At 43.7% G+C, this 20,435-nt stretch overlaps 1 protein-coding gene and 1 long non-coding RNA gene across 3 annotated transcripts; one reads left to right on the forward strand and one right to left on the reverse strand.

The window, feature by feature from the left end:
• Positions 1 to 66: 66 nt before the first annotated feature.
• Positions 67 to 19,853, reverse strand: LOC116804636. Of its 2 annotated transcripts, XR_006357744.1 has the most exons (4): positions 19,773 to 19,853; positions 18,523 to 18,792; positions 17,150 to 17,269; positions 77 to 106 (listed from the first exon to the last, which is right to left on the reverse strand). It is a non-coding gene; the product is annotated as an uncharacterized LOC116804636 (long non-coding RNA). The 2 variants fall into 2 exon arrangements; XR_004364639.2 differs by lacking the exon at positions 17,150 to 17,269 and having other exon boundaries at positions 67 to 106.
• On the forward strand, positions 14,972 to 15,896 carry LOC6585924 (putative uncharacterized protein DDB_G0274435). The gene is made up of 2 exons (XM_002011512.4): positions 14,972 to 15,202; positions 15,311 to 15,896. Exons 1-2 carry the CDS (start codon positions 15,046 to 15,048, stop codon positions 15,835 to 15,837), a joined length of 684 nt encoding a protein of 227 aa, XP_002011548.1. The 5' UTR covers positions 14,972 to 15,045; the 3' UTR covers positions 15,838 to 15,896.
• Positions 19,854 to 20,435: the final 582 nt, after the last annotated feature.

Consider the following 20,435-nt stretch of genomic DNA (forward strand, 5'->3'; position numbering starts at 1 on the left):
TGCTTACTTATTTATGTTTTTTATATTGCGTTATTTCATTTGAACTTTCTTTTTATATATTCTTAAGCTTAATCATATTTATTTATGCTGCTGCTGCTTCCACGTGCTGCAAAAAGAAACAACAAAATGAGAGAGAGAGAGATAGCATAAGATAACGAAATGACAATTGTGCGAGTTTCATTTGCACTTTTCCAATGCGACACTTAAAACTTATGACTTACTATAAATATAGGCACAGCTACATATATATACATATTTATATCTATATTTATACATACATAACACTAAAGAAGCCTACACTTAAAGCATACGCAGAGATTGATTGAGGGAGAGTGAGAGAGAGAGAGAATGAGGAAGAGAAAGACAACATGCAAAATTGATGCGCAGATTAGAGTTGCTGTAGACAGCTACAGGAGGGTTAATGTTAGATCGACAGTTGGCATGAACCTGGCACCTGGCTGCGGTTCAAAGCCAGTGCTCAAGCTCAGTGTTTAGCTCTTAAGCCCCACTGCCCCGAAAACTCCAGCAGCTGAATGAGAAGGCAAGGCAATGCAAGTCATGGCAAAGGCCGCATTGCTGCTGACGTTGATGTTGGCTTTGGCTTTGGCGTTGGCTTTGGCTTTGGCGTTGGCTTTGAGACTGGGCACTTGGTTCTGGCTGGCTGGTTGGCTGGCAGGCTGGCAAGCTGTCAGCTCCTGCTGCCATGTCCAAAATAGCTCCTTGTTAATCCTCAATAATAAATAAGTAATGTAAGGTGGACGCCAGCTTGCAGCTGCTTGCAATAACAGCAACAACAAAGCCAGTGCAATATAATAACTAAAATTGCTCTAAAGAGAATTTGCGATAAGGCGTCGCTGCTGATGCTATTGCTGCCGTTGCTGCTGATGGCAAGCGGGTTGGTGGGCCTGTTTGAAATGTTTAAATGCACAAATCAAATATGCAAGCAGCCAAAATGACAAACAGACAAACAGTCAAACAAGCACCTGATGTCCAGCTGAGCTGGGCTACGTATGGCTTTTAATTGAACATGCTGGGTAACTTGGCCTAAGCAAAATGTCGCACACAATGCCACATGCGGAGAAAAGGGGAAACATGTTTGGTGTCAGCCAGACACAATAAATATGCATAGGCATAAATCCGTGACATTATAATTGGAAAGCCAGCAAATATGGCTGCAGGCGCAACGCGTAAGTGTGAGTGAGAGTAAGTGATAATGAACGCATTATTAAAGCACAAATGCAGCAAACTGGCTGTGGGAGCGGGACTGGACGTGTGCAGCGAATCGATCGGCTGACACTTTAAGTAGCCGCCATGTTCTTCAGGATAAGTGTGCTAGTGTGAACGCGAAAGAAAATTTAAGTAGAGTGTAGACTATTAAGCCACTGTTGCTAAGAGTGAGCGAGAGAAGAGGGAGCTTTCAGAACGAAGAGCGAGGCTATACGCATTGTATAAAACTGATCTAAGCAGCGCAAAAGAGACAGATATATGTGTATGCACGACAGTTATACCCAATGGCCGTTTACTGGAGATTAGAGAGTGTAGAGTTTTGCAGACACTTAGTAGAGCGAGTGAAAAGAGGCAATATATACATATATGCAGTGTGCCGTTTTACTTCTCCCATTGACAATAATTACATATGACTAAGTGAATAGCAAGTCTGAGTTGCTATCGCTTAAAGCTGTGGCAAAAGGAAGAACGAGAAGGAAAGTAAACTTTAAAACGTACGCGCTCATTCTGGTATGTGGTGTACATTGGCGGCCATCTTTGTCACACAGCGTGACATTTTGGCAGCATTGGGAAAAACCTTTGCAGGACCTGAAGCTATGAGCACACGAAAATCTGTGTGTGAAGCGACGCGACACGACGCGACGGTCGCGACGGTCGCGACGCTCGACGCCTGTCGTACCTCACACAATCGCATTACGTTCTGATCTAAAGGGATAAAAGCAAAATAACAAAGCTCAAATAATGCACAGACAATTGTGTAAGCAGCTGCTATGGAAGAAGAAGAGGAAGAACGGCTACAGCACGACACGAGCAGCAGTAACAGCAGCGATGGCAAAAGGAATCACAAATGTGGCAACTAAAGCAGGCACCAGGAAACAGCTTAGCGGAACAGCAACAGTAACAGCTCAGTCTAGTTGCTTACTCCATGCGATATGTGGCACAGCATCCAGCAGCCAGCAGCCAGCATCCTACTGCAAGGCAGACACTGCAATCGCCAATGATGCAGCAAGAGAGAGCAGAGCAGAGAATAAGGCAGCATGCGCAGCTAATCAATCAATTTTATTCAACATTTTATTGAATTAACACAGTTGAAGTTGTACAGCGGCTTACGAAACAGACGTTGCCCATGTCCAGGTCAATATCTAGTGCAGAATCATCTCTGACCTCTGTTCTCTGTTCTCTGTCCTCTTGCCAATGCCTGTCTACCGCCTGCCGTTGGCTAGCCATCATTTATGCTGGCCGTGTCATCGTTTAAGCCAACATTATAGCCAATTAGTAAATAGATTTAATGGCAAAGACATTGCTCAGCATTCCACAATGCAATGCTATTATGGCCTTCTATCAATCACAAATTGTGGATAGATATTCCAATTTCGGTTATATAACCAACAATTATGTGGCGAACGTGTGCTTGTGCGTTAGAGCGAAAGGGTTAGATAATTGAGTGCAACAAAGCGATTTTAATTGCTTTACTTTTCACACAGTTATTCATATACAAATGAACAAAACTAATTTGCTGTGCTGCTGTCTCGCTCGAGCGCGTGAGGTGTACATTTTTGCACACTTTGCTGTGCGACTACCTCGCTCTAACATGTAACTGAGTACGTACACACATTTATTTGTAGATTTATGCATACTTGGGAAAGTGGAGAGTTGATCAGAGGCAAATGTTTGCCTCTGTTTGCTGCTGTCCCACTCGAACTCATTTAAACTCTGCTCGCATTGCGAGTGTCTGCTTTGATTGGTTGACAGACTTACTGATTGATGATCAACAACGGAGGCAGCAATAATTTCCAAATAGCAGAAAATTCAATTTTTCACAAAAATTTTCCTTTGTGTCGTAATTAAATACTGACACACATGCTGTACAGTTTCTGCTGCCAGGCTGTGAAATTTATGTTTCTCTTTATTATCATTTTTTGTTTAGACTCAACTTTGAAATGCTTTGTGTAATCGTAACTCAGGCGAATTAACGAAAAAGAGCAAAAAACAAAAATCAGAAATGCAGCTCAGCTGACAGTTTTGGTAGACAATAGTCGGATTTAAAGGCTTAAATTAATATTTGAGGATAAAGTGATTTTACATTTAATGAAAAGTATATTTGCCTTAGCCAGAGTCGGAAAAGTGTTTAAACTTGGACAGCATTCAATTTAGACACAAATAGCAAATGCCAGCAATCAGAGTAAAGAACTTGGAAGCAGTTGAGCAAACTTAACCCATATGACAATTGAGTGGAGGAGGAAGCTGCTGCCTTCACTTGAAGCTTGGCAACTTTCTGTGTGACGTAAGATGCGTTGCGGCCGATGATAATCAGGCAAGGAAGCAATATCTATAAGATATGTGAGCTCATAAGTTAATGTCCGTTTCACGAGCTAAATAAATATCGTTAAATAGATAAGCAAAGAAGCCAGCAAATAGAATTATTTTTGCCACGCAGCACACAGAGAAGGCGACCGCAGAGCCAGAGCCATGCCAGGGCTACGCCAGAGCCAGAGCTCAGAGTCAGGATGTTGGCCAAAACGACAAACGACCCACGACGGACAAAGGACACAGGACACGGGACACGGAATACACTCGGACGATTGGACGATTGGACTTGGGACATTTGGACGTTTGTGTCGTTTGTCGTTAGTCGCCGGGGCCACATTCAATTGCTGCCAACTGGCGAGCGAACTAAGGGCTCCAGCACATATGAGCTGGCAGGGAGCACCTGCAGCAGTAGTAGCAGCAGCAGCAGCAATAGCAACAGCAGCTGGCAGAGGCAAGTGCTTGACCGACCACTAGCGTTCGCTTGCCATGAAGATAATTTAGAAAGCCGCACAAAGCACAAAGCACACACAGACACTGGGACAGAGGGCGGGAGAGGCAGAGTTGGGCCATCAGTCAATGCAGAAGGCTGTGTCCCGCTTAAATTAGAGAGGGTGAGAGAAAGAGGGAGAACATTAAGTAAGTAAGTTTTGTGGTTGCAATTGAAAAACGAGCTGAAGCTCTCTTAAAGCGGGCAACAGCGGCCAGCAATGTGGCCGACACTTCATTAACGTGGCCTGACCCGTTGGCCGCTTGGGTCTTGGCCATTTTAATGATCAGCAGCTGCAGCTGCAGTTGATCACAGTTGAAGCTGTTCAACGACCAGCTATGCATTTAATTGCTCTTTGTGGGCGAGCAAAGGACCAGCAGTTCACAATATTTTGGCTACTTGCCAGCTATCAGTATTGCAATGTCTGTATGTATATTTGTGTGCGTTTCTCTCAGTCTCTCTCTGTGGGTGTGTGTGCCCGCTTATCTTTTCAGTTAAATGCCTGTGCCTGGGTCGCTAATCAAATTATGAAAGCCTTGTTAACAACAAGAACAACAACAACAAGGAGAACGACAACCAGAACAATTGTGAGCAATGACGATGTGCATTGGGATAAGAATGCTAGTCGGAATTCACCTGGTCAGTGGCCTATGGCATGCATTGATAACCAACATACAACTAGGCAGGTGTTGTGTTGCTCTGTAATATGCATATCGAAGATGTTCGTCTGCATTTGAAGTATATTAAAGACAGCTCTTCTGTCATTCAATCCTATTGGATCGACAGTTGAGTAAGTGAGATGGCATGATATGCATGACAGCAGATCAAAACTCTACACATGCAGCTCTCTCCCGCCCTGTCTCTCTCACGTATTCAGCTGAGCCCCTTTAAAGATGGCCGTCTACATATACAGTTAAGCTGAATAGTGTGCATACAAGCATTGGCTTACTCAACGTTAAGTGACAGAACGAAACTCAAGACCCCTCTCAGACCCCCCTCTCTCTCTCTCTCTCTCACCCACTCAGCAATCAAATTATGAATGTGCTGTTAACAAAAGCAACCAATAGCAAACAACAAGAGCTTTAAGCAATATTGATATATATTCGGGATAAGAGCTGAGGTGAAATTTCATCTGGTCAGTCGGCCATGCGATGCGTTGTTAATCAAAAAGGCAAGTCAACTCAAATATGCCAGCTAGTGCTGGCAGCCTTCAATTACCTGAACGCCTGTAAATATGCTAGTCTCGTGAGCTTTTGCTTGTAATACTTGTATCTTGGCAAAAGTTTTCACTCGTCTGTGCTCTATCAAAGTTAATATGATGCGCAACTTAGGACAAAGTCAAAATCTTTAAGAGTTCATGTGTGTATGTCTGTCTGTGTGTGTTTGCGTGTTTGTGTTTGGCTGTGCGTGTGCTGCAGCCGCCTGTTGACGGTTCCATAAAACCGAATACATAAAACATGTGTTAAACTTTGGCCTACAGATTTACACTTGGCCCCAGACACCGGCAATACAAGCGTTCTGCCCAACATCAAGGCTTAGACGCTGTCTATCACTCTTTGTCCTTCCCATCCATTCGTTCGGCTGTCTGTCCGCTCGTCCGTCCGTCCAGCTGTCCGTCTCGCTGTCTGGCCTTGGCTTGCCAAATTTGTGGCTGTCAACGTCAACGTAACGCCAGCCTCAACACCATTGCCAGGCATCATCTCTATCACCAGCGCCGACACCAGCGCCAGCACCGGCAGCGGCACCGACACCAGTTCCAGCTTCATCTCCATCTTTAACGACAACGACATCATCGTTGTTCTTGTACTCGTTTCTCCATGTCGTCGTTGCCTCATCATCAGCAATTCCCAAGTGCGTGCAGTCGCCTTTAAGCTGCCTTTGTCTAGCTCTGGCCGCACAGCACAGCACTTTTACACTGAGAGAAAATGTATTGAATTGGTTAAACTAGTACAATTTTAATCAATACGCACTTTCCGAAATTAAATTATTATGAAACACAAGCAAAATTCCGATGAATAAATTAATGAAAATATTGAGCTCATAATATGCATCTTTTCATTTCTTGCAGTGTAACTGATGGGGTTATATGTAGCTTAATAGAAGCTGCCGCGTGTCGCATGTCAACCATGGGAGAAAATAAAGAAGAGAAGCCAAAGCAAGCGGCGAGTGGCGGGGCTCGAGTTAAAGCTGTGTGAAGTGGGTATAACGGCATATAAAGCACGGCAGCTTCTTGCCATCGCTTTGCTTTGCATATGCTGCGTATGAAAAGAACTGCGTGAGAGTGAGGGAGAGAGGGGGATGGCGAGAGTGCGTGTGTGCGATGTTTCATTGGCTTTTCGGTGTGAAGTAGTAGGAGAGGGACAGGGACAGAAACAGTGATAGGGAAGAGGCCGGGGCATTGGTTATTGTGTTTATGGCTTTTTATAAGCCATGTCCCAAATCTGTCCGGCCTGAGTTATTGGCCAAAGTTCAAAGGGCTTTGCCATGTTTGTTGCTTATTTGGCGATTTTCCCCAGATGAACGAAGGGAGTCGTGTGTGTGTGTGTGTGTTTGTGTGTAATATATACTATATGTACATATATGCCAAATAAGAGAAATGATGAAATGAAGGGCAAACGCATAATTCAATCATCCATTCAATTGCTTGCCAATGATCAATCAATCGAGCATATCATTAATTAATTCTACCATTTAGCCAGACGCCAAGCACTTAACAAGCCGCATACACTCACTCACACACACAGTCCGTCCCTAAATGAGCAGCAAAAAGAAGCCAAGAACTCAAGAAATCAACAGCAGACAGAGCACAAGGCAATCCAACCACACAGATACAAATAGGAGATAAGCCCAAAAAAACACTTTCATAAGCACAAACACACAGACACACACATACACACACTCAGAGTTGTATCAATGGGGTAGGAGGCGGCTGGGCACTGGAGGCGTGGCAGCTGCTACAGCTGCTTGGCAGCAAAATTTATTTGGCCAACTTTCATGTCGACGCCGCGTTTTCGGCTCGACTCGTAGGTCGTGTGTATTTGTAATTAACTGTTATTTAATACGATTTGCCTTGATTTTGTGGCAACAAGCTAAACACACACACATGGGGGATGGGCAAAGACCCAGACCAGGAGCGGGGTGGGTTTTTTTTGGCTGCGGCATCGGTTGTAGAGAGCCAAGCGGTCGAGTGGCTCAGAGATTGTTAGACCTAAAAACCAAAAGCCAAACAGCACTTAAATCTGTGTGTGTGTGTGTGTGTGTGTGTGTGTGTGCGGGTATGTATGTGTGTGTCTCATGTGACTGTTGTTGTTGGGCGTCTCTTATAGACAAGCAGCAAAAATGCTGCGATTTAATTTGCCAAAGTTTTCGACGCCTTCGCCAGTTTTATCGCTTCTTCAAAATACCCTGTAACCGCATAAGGATAAGCATGACTTTTGCATGCAGTCTTATGTATTTTAATCAATGTTTATGAATTCCATATTGCCTGATTGAATGGCTGATTGATAGCTATTTAACTAATTTACAGCTTTTCATGCAAATAGCAATATTTTGTTCGCTTAGCTAACTGATGGAGGTACGAATACATAGATTGATTGATTGACTGAAGTTGGCACTGAACTGACCATGTTGATGATTGAATGATTAACCAGTTGAGTGACGTATTGGACTATTGATTGCTCAACAGTCGAAGACCTTATAATTGATTGATTGCAAAATGATCCATGACTGATTGATTGACAGACAAAGTTAATTATAATTGATTGATAGATTTTCTTATTAGCTTGTTGATTGACTGAATGACCGCACAATCGATTGACTATTGATTGCTGGCTAATTAACTGCGCAAATACGCTCGATTCCCCTACAGGGTATTACCACTTCGATCACACACACGCCACGCACTTGGCCTAGCCTTGTTGTTTGTTCGGCTAAGTAGTTGCTGATGCTTCTGCTGCTGTTGTTGTTGCTTTCTTGTTCTGGCTGATATTGATAAATGTTGTTGTTAAGAGGAGCAGGAGCTGGAGCAAGAGGAGGAGAAGTAGGCGGAGGACAGCTTGTTTGCTGCTTAATGATGATACTTCTCGCTGTCAGGTCGGCGTCTAGTTGAGTCGCTCAGTTGGTGATTTGTCATTGATAAGGGTGACGACAACAGGTGGGGAACTTCGCACGAGGACTTATATTAGCTGATTGGAGATAAGCAGGATAACACCTGGATAACATCGCAAACATGTTGCCAAAAGTTCAGTCAGCCAGCCGAAACTTAGTTTGCCAACAAATTGCGATTTGTGGCAAAACTGAAAAGTTTCTGGCCAAAAAGGTAGCAATGAACCTACAGAAATATACAATTTGAGTTAATGTATGTGTGGGCATGTGTGTGTGTGTGTGTGTGTGTGTGCATGTATCGAGCGACATTTATGCGTGCTGCATATGTGTGGCGCATGGAAATCGGAAAACCATTTCTGTCCACAATTTCAAATAAAACTCAAGAGCTATCACGTAACACAAGTGTAGCATACTTTGCTGAAGCTTTTCAGTTTTACATGAAATATATATATAAATTGGTTTGAATTGTTTTAAGCTGAGTATTTAGGCAACAGCTGCCAAGAATTTGTTTGCTTTGGAGCAACTGATTCTCTGTGTATTTCTCTATCCATCTCTCGGTCTTCTCTCTTTCAGCCTCGCTCTTCTCCTTCATTTGTTGTCTCTTTTGTTATTCATTACCCGTCACTCTCTGTCCCATTTTTCGCCTCTCTGATTTACACCTTTTGTGCATCTGCTCTATAAATATACCTACGACTATTGGAAACTGTCAATTTCAATGGAATCGTTTCTGGACCAGACACCAGAGTTTTGAATCCATTGCATGGCTAAAGACTTAATGAATTTGATATCATCAACTGGTCTCAGCTTACACAGAGCTGTGCTAACTTTTGTGACATTCGACACTCGGAGATGAATTTATGTTCAGAATTCAAACAGTTTTCCCTTCGTTACAGCAGAAAAGAGAAGAGAAAAATAAACAATGTATAGCAATCCATCTATCAATTATATAGTATACAAACATATATACCGCAGTATAGACACTATATACATATATAAGAATTCCCCTGGATTTAGTCTAACTTTGTATTAAATTCGATTTGCAAGCACGAAAAATCAAATTTCAATACGAAAAACCAAAAGCAAAATGTTTCAAGGTGAATTCAGTGGGCGCTACGGGGGGGAGGGGGAGGGAAGCGGAAGCGATGACGTTGGCAAAAAATAAACAAACAAACAAACAAAACCAAAAACAAAGAAATTATGATGTTGTAAAAGAAGCAGAAGAAGAAGATGAAGCAGAAACAGCAACAACAGTCATAAGAACAACAACAACAACAACAACAACAGCAAAGAGGCTATAAAAACATGTGTAACTAGACGGCTTACAAGGATCACGCACTCAGTGACACTTAATGCGCCCAGCCACGCCTCCCCGCCCACTGACAATGATACGCGACAGACGCACAGACACACACACACACACTCGCACACACAGACAGCCAGAGTCAGGCAGAGAGTGAGCACGCTGAGCGAGAGACAGACAAACGCAATTAGCTTTTAGCCATCATAACATTATGAACGCTGAACTGACAGACGACAGCGACTGAGACTGAGGCTGAGCCTGTGACAGCGACTGCGACTGCGACTGCGACTGAACGACTGCTAACTGCTAACTGCTAATGATGAAGAGGCGAACGGCAGAGGCGTGGGGAGGAAGGGGGCGCAGCAGTTGAAATCTGCAATAGAGACGTAGATGTTAGATGAATGAAGAGAGAAATAGAGAGTGTCAGAGGGAGAGAGAGAGAGAGGGACTGAGGGAGACTGTAAACTGAAGCAGCAGCAGCAGCAGCAGCAGCAGATGAAGAGGGGGCGATGTGGCTTGTGGTTGGGCGAGAGGCCACGGACTAGGGGCAGGAGGCGGTGGTTCCGGAAGGAGGGGGCGGTGGGGGGGGGGACAGTACATTATATGTTGATGTGCAGAAAGCAGAGCTCACGGCGCTGCCAACAATGCCGTTAACTTGTGTCGAGATTAAAATAAGGACACTCGCCGAGCAGAAAGCAAAAAGGGCAGCCGGAGCCGGCGAACGGGCGAGCGGGCAAGTGGGGGCGTGGCTGAGAGCAAACAGCCATGGACGGGCAGAGGCTACGTGCCACACGCGCTGTCGTGTTGCTCTTGCTCTTGTTGCTGTTGTTGTTGTTGCAAGTTGTGTGACTCGCATGAGTTGCAAGCTGTGGAAGCTTTGTTTATGATGTCAATTGCGAACCGAAGTGGCAGGGCAGGGCAGACAGGAGGCGGCGGCGGCGGCGCTGGCGGGGGCATGGCACGAGCTGACTTTGAATAGGGCGACAGTGAGTGGGCGAGAGGGTGGGGTGAGTGGAGGGGAGGGAGGTCGAGTCTCGCCTGGGCAGCTGCCTAAAAATGACTGCGTAAATGATGATATGAGATTTGGGGAACACATTTTCTGCGGTGTCATTTGGCTCTAGCGGAAACGGATATATGAACAGGAAGCAGGAGGAGGGTGGCGGCAGGACGGCTGCTTGTCAACTGTCAAGCGGCGGAAACGGAAGGAAATTATTTAACACATACCCACACAGACGCAGCAAGAGAGAGAGAGAGGGAGAGAGAGTCGGGTTAAGGCAGGCAACAGGCATTAGATGCGAAGCGACTCCGTCTCTCTATGTGCGTGTGTGTGGGTGTGTGTGTGTGTGGGTGGGGGGCACTGCAAGTGGGAGATTATGTGGCACGATAATCATATTACGATTATGTCGCGTAAAATTTGCGCCACTCGCAGCGGCAGTTTAAGTGAAGTGAACTCCGCAGCTTGAAGCGCGGCAGACAGACGAAATGAAAAGCGGATGGTGGCGAGCGAGGGGGGGCGACTGTGGCAAAGGATAGACAGTAAAACATCAAATAATACAGTCGCAGTCAGACTCGGAGTTGGAGTTGGAGTCGGAGATAGAGCAAAGGGCTGCGACGTGCACAACATTGACTTTTGCCCCAGCTAAACAAATTCATTATAATGATATTTTTACATTTTTACGTGGCACGAAGGGACAAAGGGAAGCTAGCTAGCTGCAGAGCGGGAGCGAGACAGCGAGAGAGCGGGACAGGAAGTGGGAGGGCAGTTAATGTGGGCTGTTAGGAAGTGGCGGAAATGGCTTCATAATAATGCTCATATATTTATTAGGGAGTTCTTGTGGCAGCGAATGGAAAAACCAAATGCCGGACCGCAGCTAGAAACTCAAATTAAATATTTTGCAATGTGTGTGCCTGTGGGCAGGCAGAGGAGAGAGAGAGAGAGAGAGAGAGAGAGAGAGAGAGAGAGAGTAGAAGTGGGAGAGCTGTAGAGCTATTTAAAGTGAGCTATGTGCGAATATGCAGTTACACAAAAGGATAGTTGATTTGATGTATAAATATTTTAAAATGGTTCGCTCATTGCTGTGAAGTGAGGCTAGAAATATGTGAAAGTGGACTGATGGCAGGCTCCTATGATAAATGTAATCTCCCTTTATCTGTATATGAAAACAAAATGAATTTCAATGTTAAACACTGTATATGTATGAGTATTACTTTATCTCTCTATTTATATATTTTCATCTTCTATATTCCTTATCGTTCTTTCAGTCTATTTTGATCTTTATACCTCTGTTTTCTACGTATCACTAGCTCAATTCTTCTCTCACTATCTCTCTCTCCTCCTCTCTCTCTCTCTCTCTCTCCTCTCTCTCTCTCTCTCCTCCTCTCTCTCTCTCTCCTCCTCTCTCTCTCTCTCCCTCCTCTCTCTCTCTCTCTCCTCCTCTCTCTCTCTCTCTCTCTCTCTCTCTCTTTATATATCGTGTACATATGTACACTTCCCACCATATCTCCTTATCTATATGCATCTTTATCTCTCTCTCTCTCGATCTATCATCTTCTTCATCTCCATTCTCTCTCAAATGTTCTCACTTTCTCCCTCGCTATTCCTTCCTTTCATCTTTATCCGTTTCTCTCTCTCTCTCTTTCTCTCAATCTCTCGCTCTTTCTTAGCAAAAAACCCGATCCATTTCTAATTTTCCCTTTCATCTCTCCTCTTTTCGGTCTCTTTCCCCCTCTCTGTCACTCTCTGCTCCTCTCTGTCTTTTGCTTCCCCTCTCTGTTTCTCTCTCTCTATATTTCCGATCTTTTCTCGTTCTCACTTATCATTTTCCCTCTCTTCACTCCATCTCTCCATTCAGTTTCGTCTATTCCCCTTATTAGCTGCTGATTTCTCTCCCACTCACCTTCTGCTTCACCCTCCTTCCGGCTCATCTTTCTCTTGCTTCTACACTTGTGATCCTTCATAAATCTTTCCTACGTATTCAGATGCTCATTTACCTCACATCATATATATAAATAGGTATATCTTTTTTAAGAGGAATACGTGGAATGTCTTCAAGAGCCCTTCACATCTCACTTCTCAGTTCCGCTCTGCAACTTCCTTCGTTTCCATTGTTAGCTAATCGCACTGGCATCTCCTGGCATTCTTGATGTTGGCATGCAGCTTAGGCACAAGTATGCCAGAGATACACTGAGACAAACAAGCCACTGGCTTAGCCTTAATTAAAATGAATTGATATGGCTAAAGAGTGGGAGAAGTTCATCCATCTCTCTCTCCCTCTCTGTCTGCCTCATTAGCATGGGAACTACTTGGGGCTACTTAGGGCGACACTTGATGGCTATGGCTCGTGCTTCGCCCAGTCACATTTTACAGCCCCGTTTTCGCTCAGTGTACAAAGTGTTTAATTGTTTAAATATTATTTCATTGAATGGCGAACGCCCACAGCGAGACAGCGAGGGCTGCTCGCCTGTGGGCGTGGCACTTGATTAAAGGCTGAGCTACAATTTTTGCCAGCACACACAGACAGATGGGTGTGTGAGCGAGACGGGAAGAGAAGGAGACAGGGAGGGAGCGAGGTAGGGAGGCAGAGAAGCGAGCTGAGAGAAACGCTTAGCGTTAATGTTCTTCATTTATTGTCATTGTTGTTAATGTTTTTCGTGTGTGTGTGTGTGTGTGTGCGTGAGAAAAAAAGCATTTGCATGCCAAGTGAGCGAAAAAAGGGGTAAAGAATGTGGGAGCAGGAGACGTGAGGAAGAGCCGAGAGCTGGCTATAAGTGGAAATGGGGTCTGGTTACGTGGTTAGCGCAGAGATTTTGCTTGAATGATTTTTATTGCTCGTTTGTAGTAAATTTGGTGTGTAATTAGAGAGAAAGAGAGAGAGAGAGAGAGAGTGAGAGAGAGTGAGAGAGGGGGGAGAGCAGAAGAGACCGAGAGCGAGCGAGAAATAGAGGCATAAATGAAGAGAAACAGAGAGAGAGAGAGAGGGAGAGAGAGATTGCAGCCCAAAGTGAAATACGGTTTATTACAACGTGTGTGTATTCATGTGTGCGTGTGTGTGTGTGGGTGACAATGGCAAAACCCAACTGCAACCGAAAAACCAACCAAAAGGAAAAGAAGCAGCAGAAGCTGTTAGCTGGAAGCAAAAGCGGAAGGATTGCGACAGCATAAAGAATGCCAAAATGCCAAATGCTAAACGGGCCGAAAATGAAATTCTGTTGCAACAAACAGAATGAGCGAGACAGCGAGAGAGCAAGAGCAAGAGAGAGTGTGCGAGAGAGGGGCAGCTGCAACACGGCCCCGGGGTCAGAAGTCGACCAGATGAGAATGATAAGTAGTGGACGCAGTGCTCCATGATAAGCGGTAGCTGCAGTCGAATGCTTGATGCGGCAGACCCTAGCTAGTATACCCTGTAAAATGCCGCAGTCGAATGAGCAGCGCAGACGCAAGGGAAACTAAAAAAAAATAATGATATAAGAAGAGACGTTAACAATTTGTAGTTTCTATTTATTGTTGATAGCTGCAGATACCCTGTATTTCTGAAAGTAGCAGTGCCGCTGCCTACAGGCATGGCTACAGGGTATGGTGCCTTCTCGCTGGTGTACTTGTTCATTTCAATGAGCTTATAGCTTGTTATAGGGTATTATGCACTTTACAGGGTATTTGTGTGTAAAAGTGTGCGTGCAATCGTTGCGAATGCTTTTGCTAGGGTAATTCAGGGTCAAATAATTTAGAAATGTAATTCAGTTTCTTTGAAAATTTTTACAGGGTATGCTCAAGCGTGATAACATTATGCTAAAAGCCATCTTTAAGAGTTTTGTTGTGAGCATATGTTGGTCAGGGACTATTAGTATATTTTGTATATTTTACAGCTATCAAATTTATTACGAGGTATATAGAAGTCTGGCAAGTTTATGAGAGAGTATAGGCGTATAGGGTATATACAATTCGTACATATTGTATGAGGAATGTACTACATATACAGGTCACACACATATTTCTGCAATCTTAGTTACAGGGTATTTCGATATTTCTGCTGCTCGAATAAAACTTGTTTTATTTGTTGCATTTCGTAGAGCTAAAGAAATTTACTCGTTACACCAAATGTAGCTCTGCCTGCTGGGTGTGCGACTCTGCGTGTGTGTGTGTGTGTGTGTGTGTGTGTGTGTGTGTGTGTGTGCACGAAAAGGTGCAGTGAGTAGTGCAGGAGGAGGGGTGGGGGCGTGGCGTGCAGCTACTGTTGTTGCTGTGCTGTGGTCTGTCGGTCGTGCTAGCTGCCAATTGGCATGTTTTGGCCAACGTCTGGTGACGCCTCTTAAAGGCGCAATGCGAATAAAGCGAATAAAGCGAATGCGAATGCGACTGAGACTCAGACTGAGACAGAGACTGAGACAGGGACTGAGACTGACTCTTCGAATGCGAATGCGAATGCGAATGCAGTTGCTATAAAATTTAATTCGCCTGGGGAAATGGAGGAAATGAGGAAAATATGAGAAATATGGGTAGGGGCAATGCGAAGCGTGAAACGTGAAACGTGACGCACATAGGATGCATAGAGAAACATTTCAAGTTTCGTAGGGCCTGAGACTCGATCGAACAACAAACACACAATTCACAAATCGAACGATGTCTGGGGACAAGGCGAAGCCGGCGCTATTGCCATCGCCGGCTATGCAAACTGACGAGGATGACGAAAATCTACTGGCGGAGGCAGAGCCGGAATCGGAGCAACTGGAGCAAACTGACAGCAATGAGGAGAGCAGCGAAAGCGATTTCAGCGAAAGTGCGTCACATCTCAGAGCAGATCACAGCTGAGCTCGTCTCTCATATACTCTCTCTCTCTCTCTCTCTCTCTCACTCATTCTCTCACTCATTCTCTCTTTCTCTGTAGTATTTAGCGATTCGGATATCTGTCCTAACTTGTCCAGCGCCGAGCAGCTGGATCTGATGGAACTGGAGGAGGAGGAACTGGAGCAGCAGCTAGTGGAATACGAGTACAGCCGCCTCGATGGCGACTCGGACATGGAGAGCGAGCAGGAGGACTCCAGCCATGAGTCTGTGGCGCTGCTCGCACACGAGATACTCTGCTGCGATCACGATTCAGATGTCGAGAGTGAGCAGGATGAGGCCGACGCTGAGCAGGAGGAGCAGGAGGAGGAGAACGCCAGTAGCTATGCCGACGTGCAGCACAACTACGCTCTGCTCATGTGCAGCGAGGACGATGATCAAGAGCTCGAGCAGCAGCACCAAGAGCAGCAGCAGCAGCAGCAGCTGCAGCAGCAACAACAACAACAACAACTGCAACTCAAGTGCCCACTGAAGAAGGGCGGGGCTGACTCACTGCTGCTGCTCGGCAAGCAAAACGAGCTGTCGCAATTGGCCATTGAATCAAAGTTGGAATCTAACGAGGACAAATGAATTGATTATAAATAAAGCAAACCCATAAGCAAAGGCGATTGGGTTAACTGTTCAGCATAGCCCAAAAAAGTGTAAATTCTGCACCAAAACTGAAATTCGACAAAAATTCAAAGCTCAGAGTTTATCAAAAACTTGCAATTATGCAACACTGATTTAACTGACATTGAAGGAATAGTGCCTATTGGCCTTATCAAGGTAATCAGTCCGTCCGTCTGCTCGTCATCCTCATTCTTCAATTTGCTTATCCAACCGTCTCTTCCTCTGATCCTCCAAGGGTTCCATAGTTGGTTTAGCTGACTATTTAACAGTACATCCTCCTGCTCTACAGCACCGACTCTTTCATAGTCAGCACATTCTATCGTCCATTTATTCCTCTGCATATCCGTCCCTCCGTCTGTCTCAGTTTTCAAGACCTGCACAATTCTCTTTAGCCCCAAAATCTCAAATTTAATGCGAGCACGTAGGAGTCGGAGAAGTATTGGGCATAGAGCCGGGCTTAGGCTGCATTGCACTCAGAATAAAATATGTTAAATACAATGAGAATAAAAGGAAAATGTCGAAGTAATATATGAACATAAATATATTACACATCATATCAATCATTTATTGATACCATTGAACATGTATAGCTTAGCTGGAGTCGAAAAAGTTTCTTCTTTTTTTATTATTTTTTCACTCTATTCAACTGCAGCAAATGGCAAAACTTTACAAAAGAAAAAAAAAAAAAAAAAAAAAAAAAAAACTTAAAAGCATTTGCATTGGTTTAAGTTTAGAAAGCCTTGCAAGGCCAAGCATCAAAAATGAATATTAAGTTTCTCATATTCAAAAATAAAATCAAGTAAAATTTAAAATGTCATTGCCGAAAGTTCGGCATGGCTTAAAGTAAATTTTATTTAGGCAAATATTTTTCTGGGGCGTATACGTAATATGTACTCACTAAGGCAGACGCTCCAGGTTCAAGAAGCGTTTTAGATATATGAGAATTTGAATATAATTAAAAGTAAAATTCAATTTTGAAACTAAAATTTATTAAATTGACAAAAGTTTATGTCAGGCAGCAATATTATTTATATTACGTATACTTAGTATTTCTTATTTATTGTCATAATTATTGTTGAGTCAGCGTTGAGTAGCACCTCAAAGCATAACCACTAGGTGCAATTGCAAGGCAATTTAAATATATTGTCACACATATCTTAAAGAAAGTTTCTCTGAGAAATTACGTATACGTAATATATTTTTTATGAATGTGTAAATAGCTAAGACAGCACAAATTTGTATGTTTAGAAAGCAAATAGAATAAATGACTCACAAATCTCGGGCTTAGCAACTGGCGGCTGTTGATTCGATTTTCGCTTCTAGTTGACCAATAGGAAATGGAGGAGATGGCATTGTAGTTAACTAACTTGACTCTAATGTTAACGGTACTTAACTAGAATTTAATAGAGAGTAGAAGAAGACAACTCAATTCAAAAAGCACAGCAGATTCGTGAAAATGTTGGCAATAAAATTTAATTTAAATTTAAACATTTTCTAGCCATATATATAAAATTTTAAACATTTTCTATCAATAATTTGCCATGCAAAAAAAAAAAAAAAAAAGACTTAATTAGAATGCAAATTAATCATATTAAAAGTGTCAACTGATGATTATTGAATAAAAGTCAAAATATTGCGTATACGTCGCTAATAAATACCGAGTTTAATCATTATTACCTATTAAAGCAATACTAAATTCATCATATATGTATGTGCATATATAAAATACGTAACATTTTATGTTCTCTTCAATCACTTTAACATAATTTCAGAATATTTAATATCGTGTATAACCTCTCACAAGTGCCTGAATTTTACAGACAATTTGCCCAGTAGAAAGGAGCTAAATATAATATAATAATCATTTTTTATATTCCTCCATTTCTTTATTTAATTTATATTAATTAAAATACATTAAAAAAAAAAAACGTATTTTAATAAATATAAAAATATCATATAATATAAACTTTCGAACAAAATATATTATATGTATACACTATAACTAATCTACGTATACGCAATATTAAATTTTGCAAGTCGTAAATAAACTTGAATTCGGCCACAAAATATTCTCCGGATCTTGTGGAGTGGCAAATCAATGCCTAAACCAAATTCATGCAGTTAAATATTTGCAATAAATCAAACTTAACAAATAATAAATCAGAGACAGCTAGCATATGCATTAGCCTGGCCGACAAAATCAAAGAGCAAAGCTCGGCACCAATAAAGCCCAATCCAAGTCTCTCGACTCGAATCTGGGTCGTATACGCAATATTTGTATTTCGATTGAAAAAGTAACCAAATTTTTGTTGTCAACTGAATATGAAAATCATTTTTGTAACCAAATAGACAGAAGGAGAGAGAGAGAGAGAGAGGGAGAGGGGGTAGACAGGGAGAGCACTCACGGCTGGACTTGAAGCAGTCTCTGCCTCCAGTCGAGTCGACTCGAGTCGACTCGAGTCGAGTCGAGAATTGAGCTAGAGAGCGGAACTTCTATCTTATTTCTATATATTTTATTTATTTACTTATTTTTTTTTTTTTAGCTTGAAGTGGGGCAACTTGGATGCGGCCCTTGAGCTGGCAGTGTTGCATGCCACTTGCTGGCCACTTGGGTCATGTTGTTAAGCGGCATTGCGCGGCACTTACCTGTGCGCCACATGCATCGGTCTGGCTCCAGCTGCAACTGGTTGTTGCAGCACTCTCGACTTTTACACTGACCAACAAACACTATTTCTTTCTTTCTATCTTGCTTTCTTTTCGCCTTCTCTTCTTCGACTTCTTCGTTTTGCTTACACTTGCATTAACATTGCCATTTTCATTCGCATATACATATGTATTTATATATCAGAAACTTTTAATTAGTTGCAATTAGTTGCTCGCTGCTGCTGCTGCTGCTGCTGCTGCTGCTGCTAATTGCTGTGAAAAGCATGAAACAAAAACAGAAAAAAATTCTTGTGTTTAATAATTTGATGTTTATTTGATTGCACTTCGATGTTGTTGTTGTTGTTGATGTCGATGTTGTTGTTGTTGTTGTCGTTTGAGCTCCGGCAACCGCAGCAAAAGCGCACCGCAAAACTAGCTAAACGTTGAGCCCGACGGCAACCGCAAAAAAAAAAAACAATGATGCCGCAGTGCAGCAGCAACTGTTGCCGCCGCAACCAGCAGCAGCAGTGGCAACATCAGCAGCAGCAGCAGCAGCCACCACAAAGTGCCCAATCAGCTGGCAAAAAACAGTCAAACAAACACGCACACACACACACACACACACACACGTGCCACGTGGCACAGCAAACAAACAAACAAAATATTTAAATAAGTCTAAGCAGGTGTTAAGCAGAACAGCAACAGCAACTGCAACAGTAGCAACTATTGCTGTCAGCTCAGTCAACAATGAGGCACAACATTTGTCCATGCTCTGCTTGCAGTTGCCAGCACAGCAGCAACTGTTGTTGTTGACTCAGCCTGCAAGTGCACTAATGCTGCTGCAATCAGAGCAGCAAGCATTGCAGGCACAACAGCAATTATTGCTAGATCACACTACATTCACAATAGCAACTATTGCTCGATCACATTGGGCAAAATAAATCGTTAATGCTGCTGTTGCTCTTGTTGTAAGAATTATTGTTAGATCACACCATATATTGCTGCTGCTGCTGTTGCTGTTGCAGTTGCAATTGCTGCTGCTGCTGTTGCTGTTGCTGTTGCAGTTGCAATTGCTGCTGCTGCTGCTAGATTACACCACATTCACAATTTCAATAGAAATTATTGCTGCTGCTGCGGCGACACTGACAACAGCAACTATAGCTAGATCACACTACAGTTGCAGTTGCATTAGATTGCAGCTGCTGCTGTTGCTGCCGCTGCTGCTGTTGCTGCTGATTCGTCTGGCCACGCACGTGTTTCGTTTCAGAGAGTTTTCTTTTTGGCATCCGCATCCGGTGCCCGGTTCTGTTGTCAACAAGCTACCACACGCAACTAATTCAAAAAATCCAAGCGAACGGATTACGCTACGATGTTGCTGGCAGACACACACATACACGCACGCACGCACACACAGACGCAGGCACTGGCACAGAGACAGCAGCAGCAGCAGCAGCAGCAGCAGTAGTAGCAGCCGAAGTCATTGCAGTCGTCGCAGCCGAACAGCCGAACAGCGTCGGCACTCGGCTCGGCTTCGTTGCGCTGTCGCTGCACTGTCGCTGCCTTCGTCGTGCCGCGACGCACGCTTCGTGCCGCCTTTCGTTGGCGCTCGGTGCGGGCTCGGCTCTAGGACGGCGGCTCGGTCGCGACTCAGTCGTTGCTCGGCTGCGACAGCGACAGCACGTGCCAGCGGCTGGGCGATGATACATGCGCATGTATGTGTGTGTGTGTGCCTGTGAGATTGTCTGTGGATGTGTGTGTGTGTGTGTGTGTGTGTGTGTATTAATGTGTTGTGCGTATTATTTAAAAAGCAGCTTAACCTGCTTTTGTGACCTTTTCCCTTGGCCGACACACAGATTTGTCCACTTCGCATATCGATGCCAATTCTCTAGTGTCTGTCTGTGTGCGTATGTGTGTGT

Source organism: Drosophila mojavensis, unplaced genomic scaffold (genome assembly GCF_018153725.1).
Source record: "Drosophila mojavensis isolate 15081-1352.22 unplaced genomic scaffold, ASM1815372v1 contig_136, whole genome shotgun sequence".
Lineage (NCBI taxonomy): Eukaryota > Metazoa > Arthropoda > Insecta > Diptera > Drosophilidae > Drosophila > Drosophila mojavensis.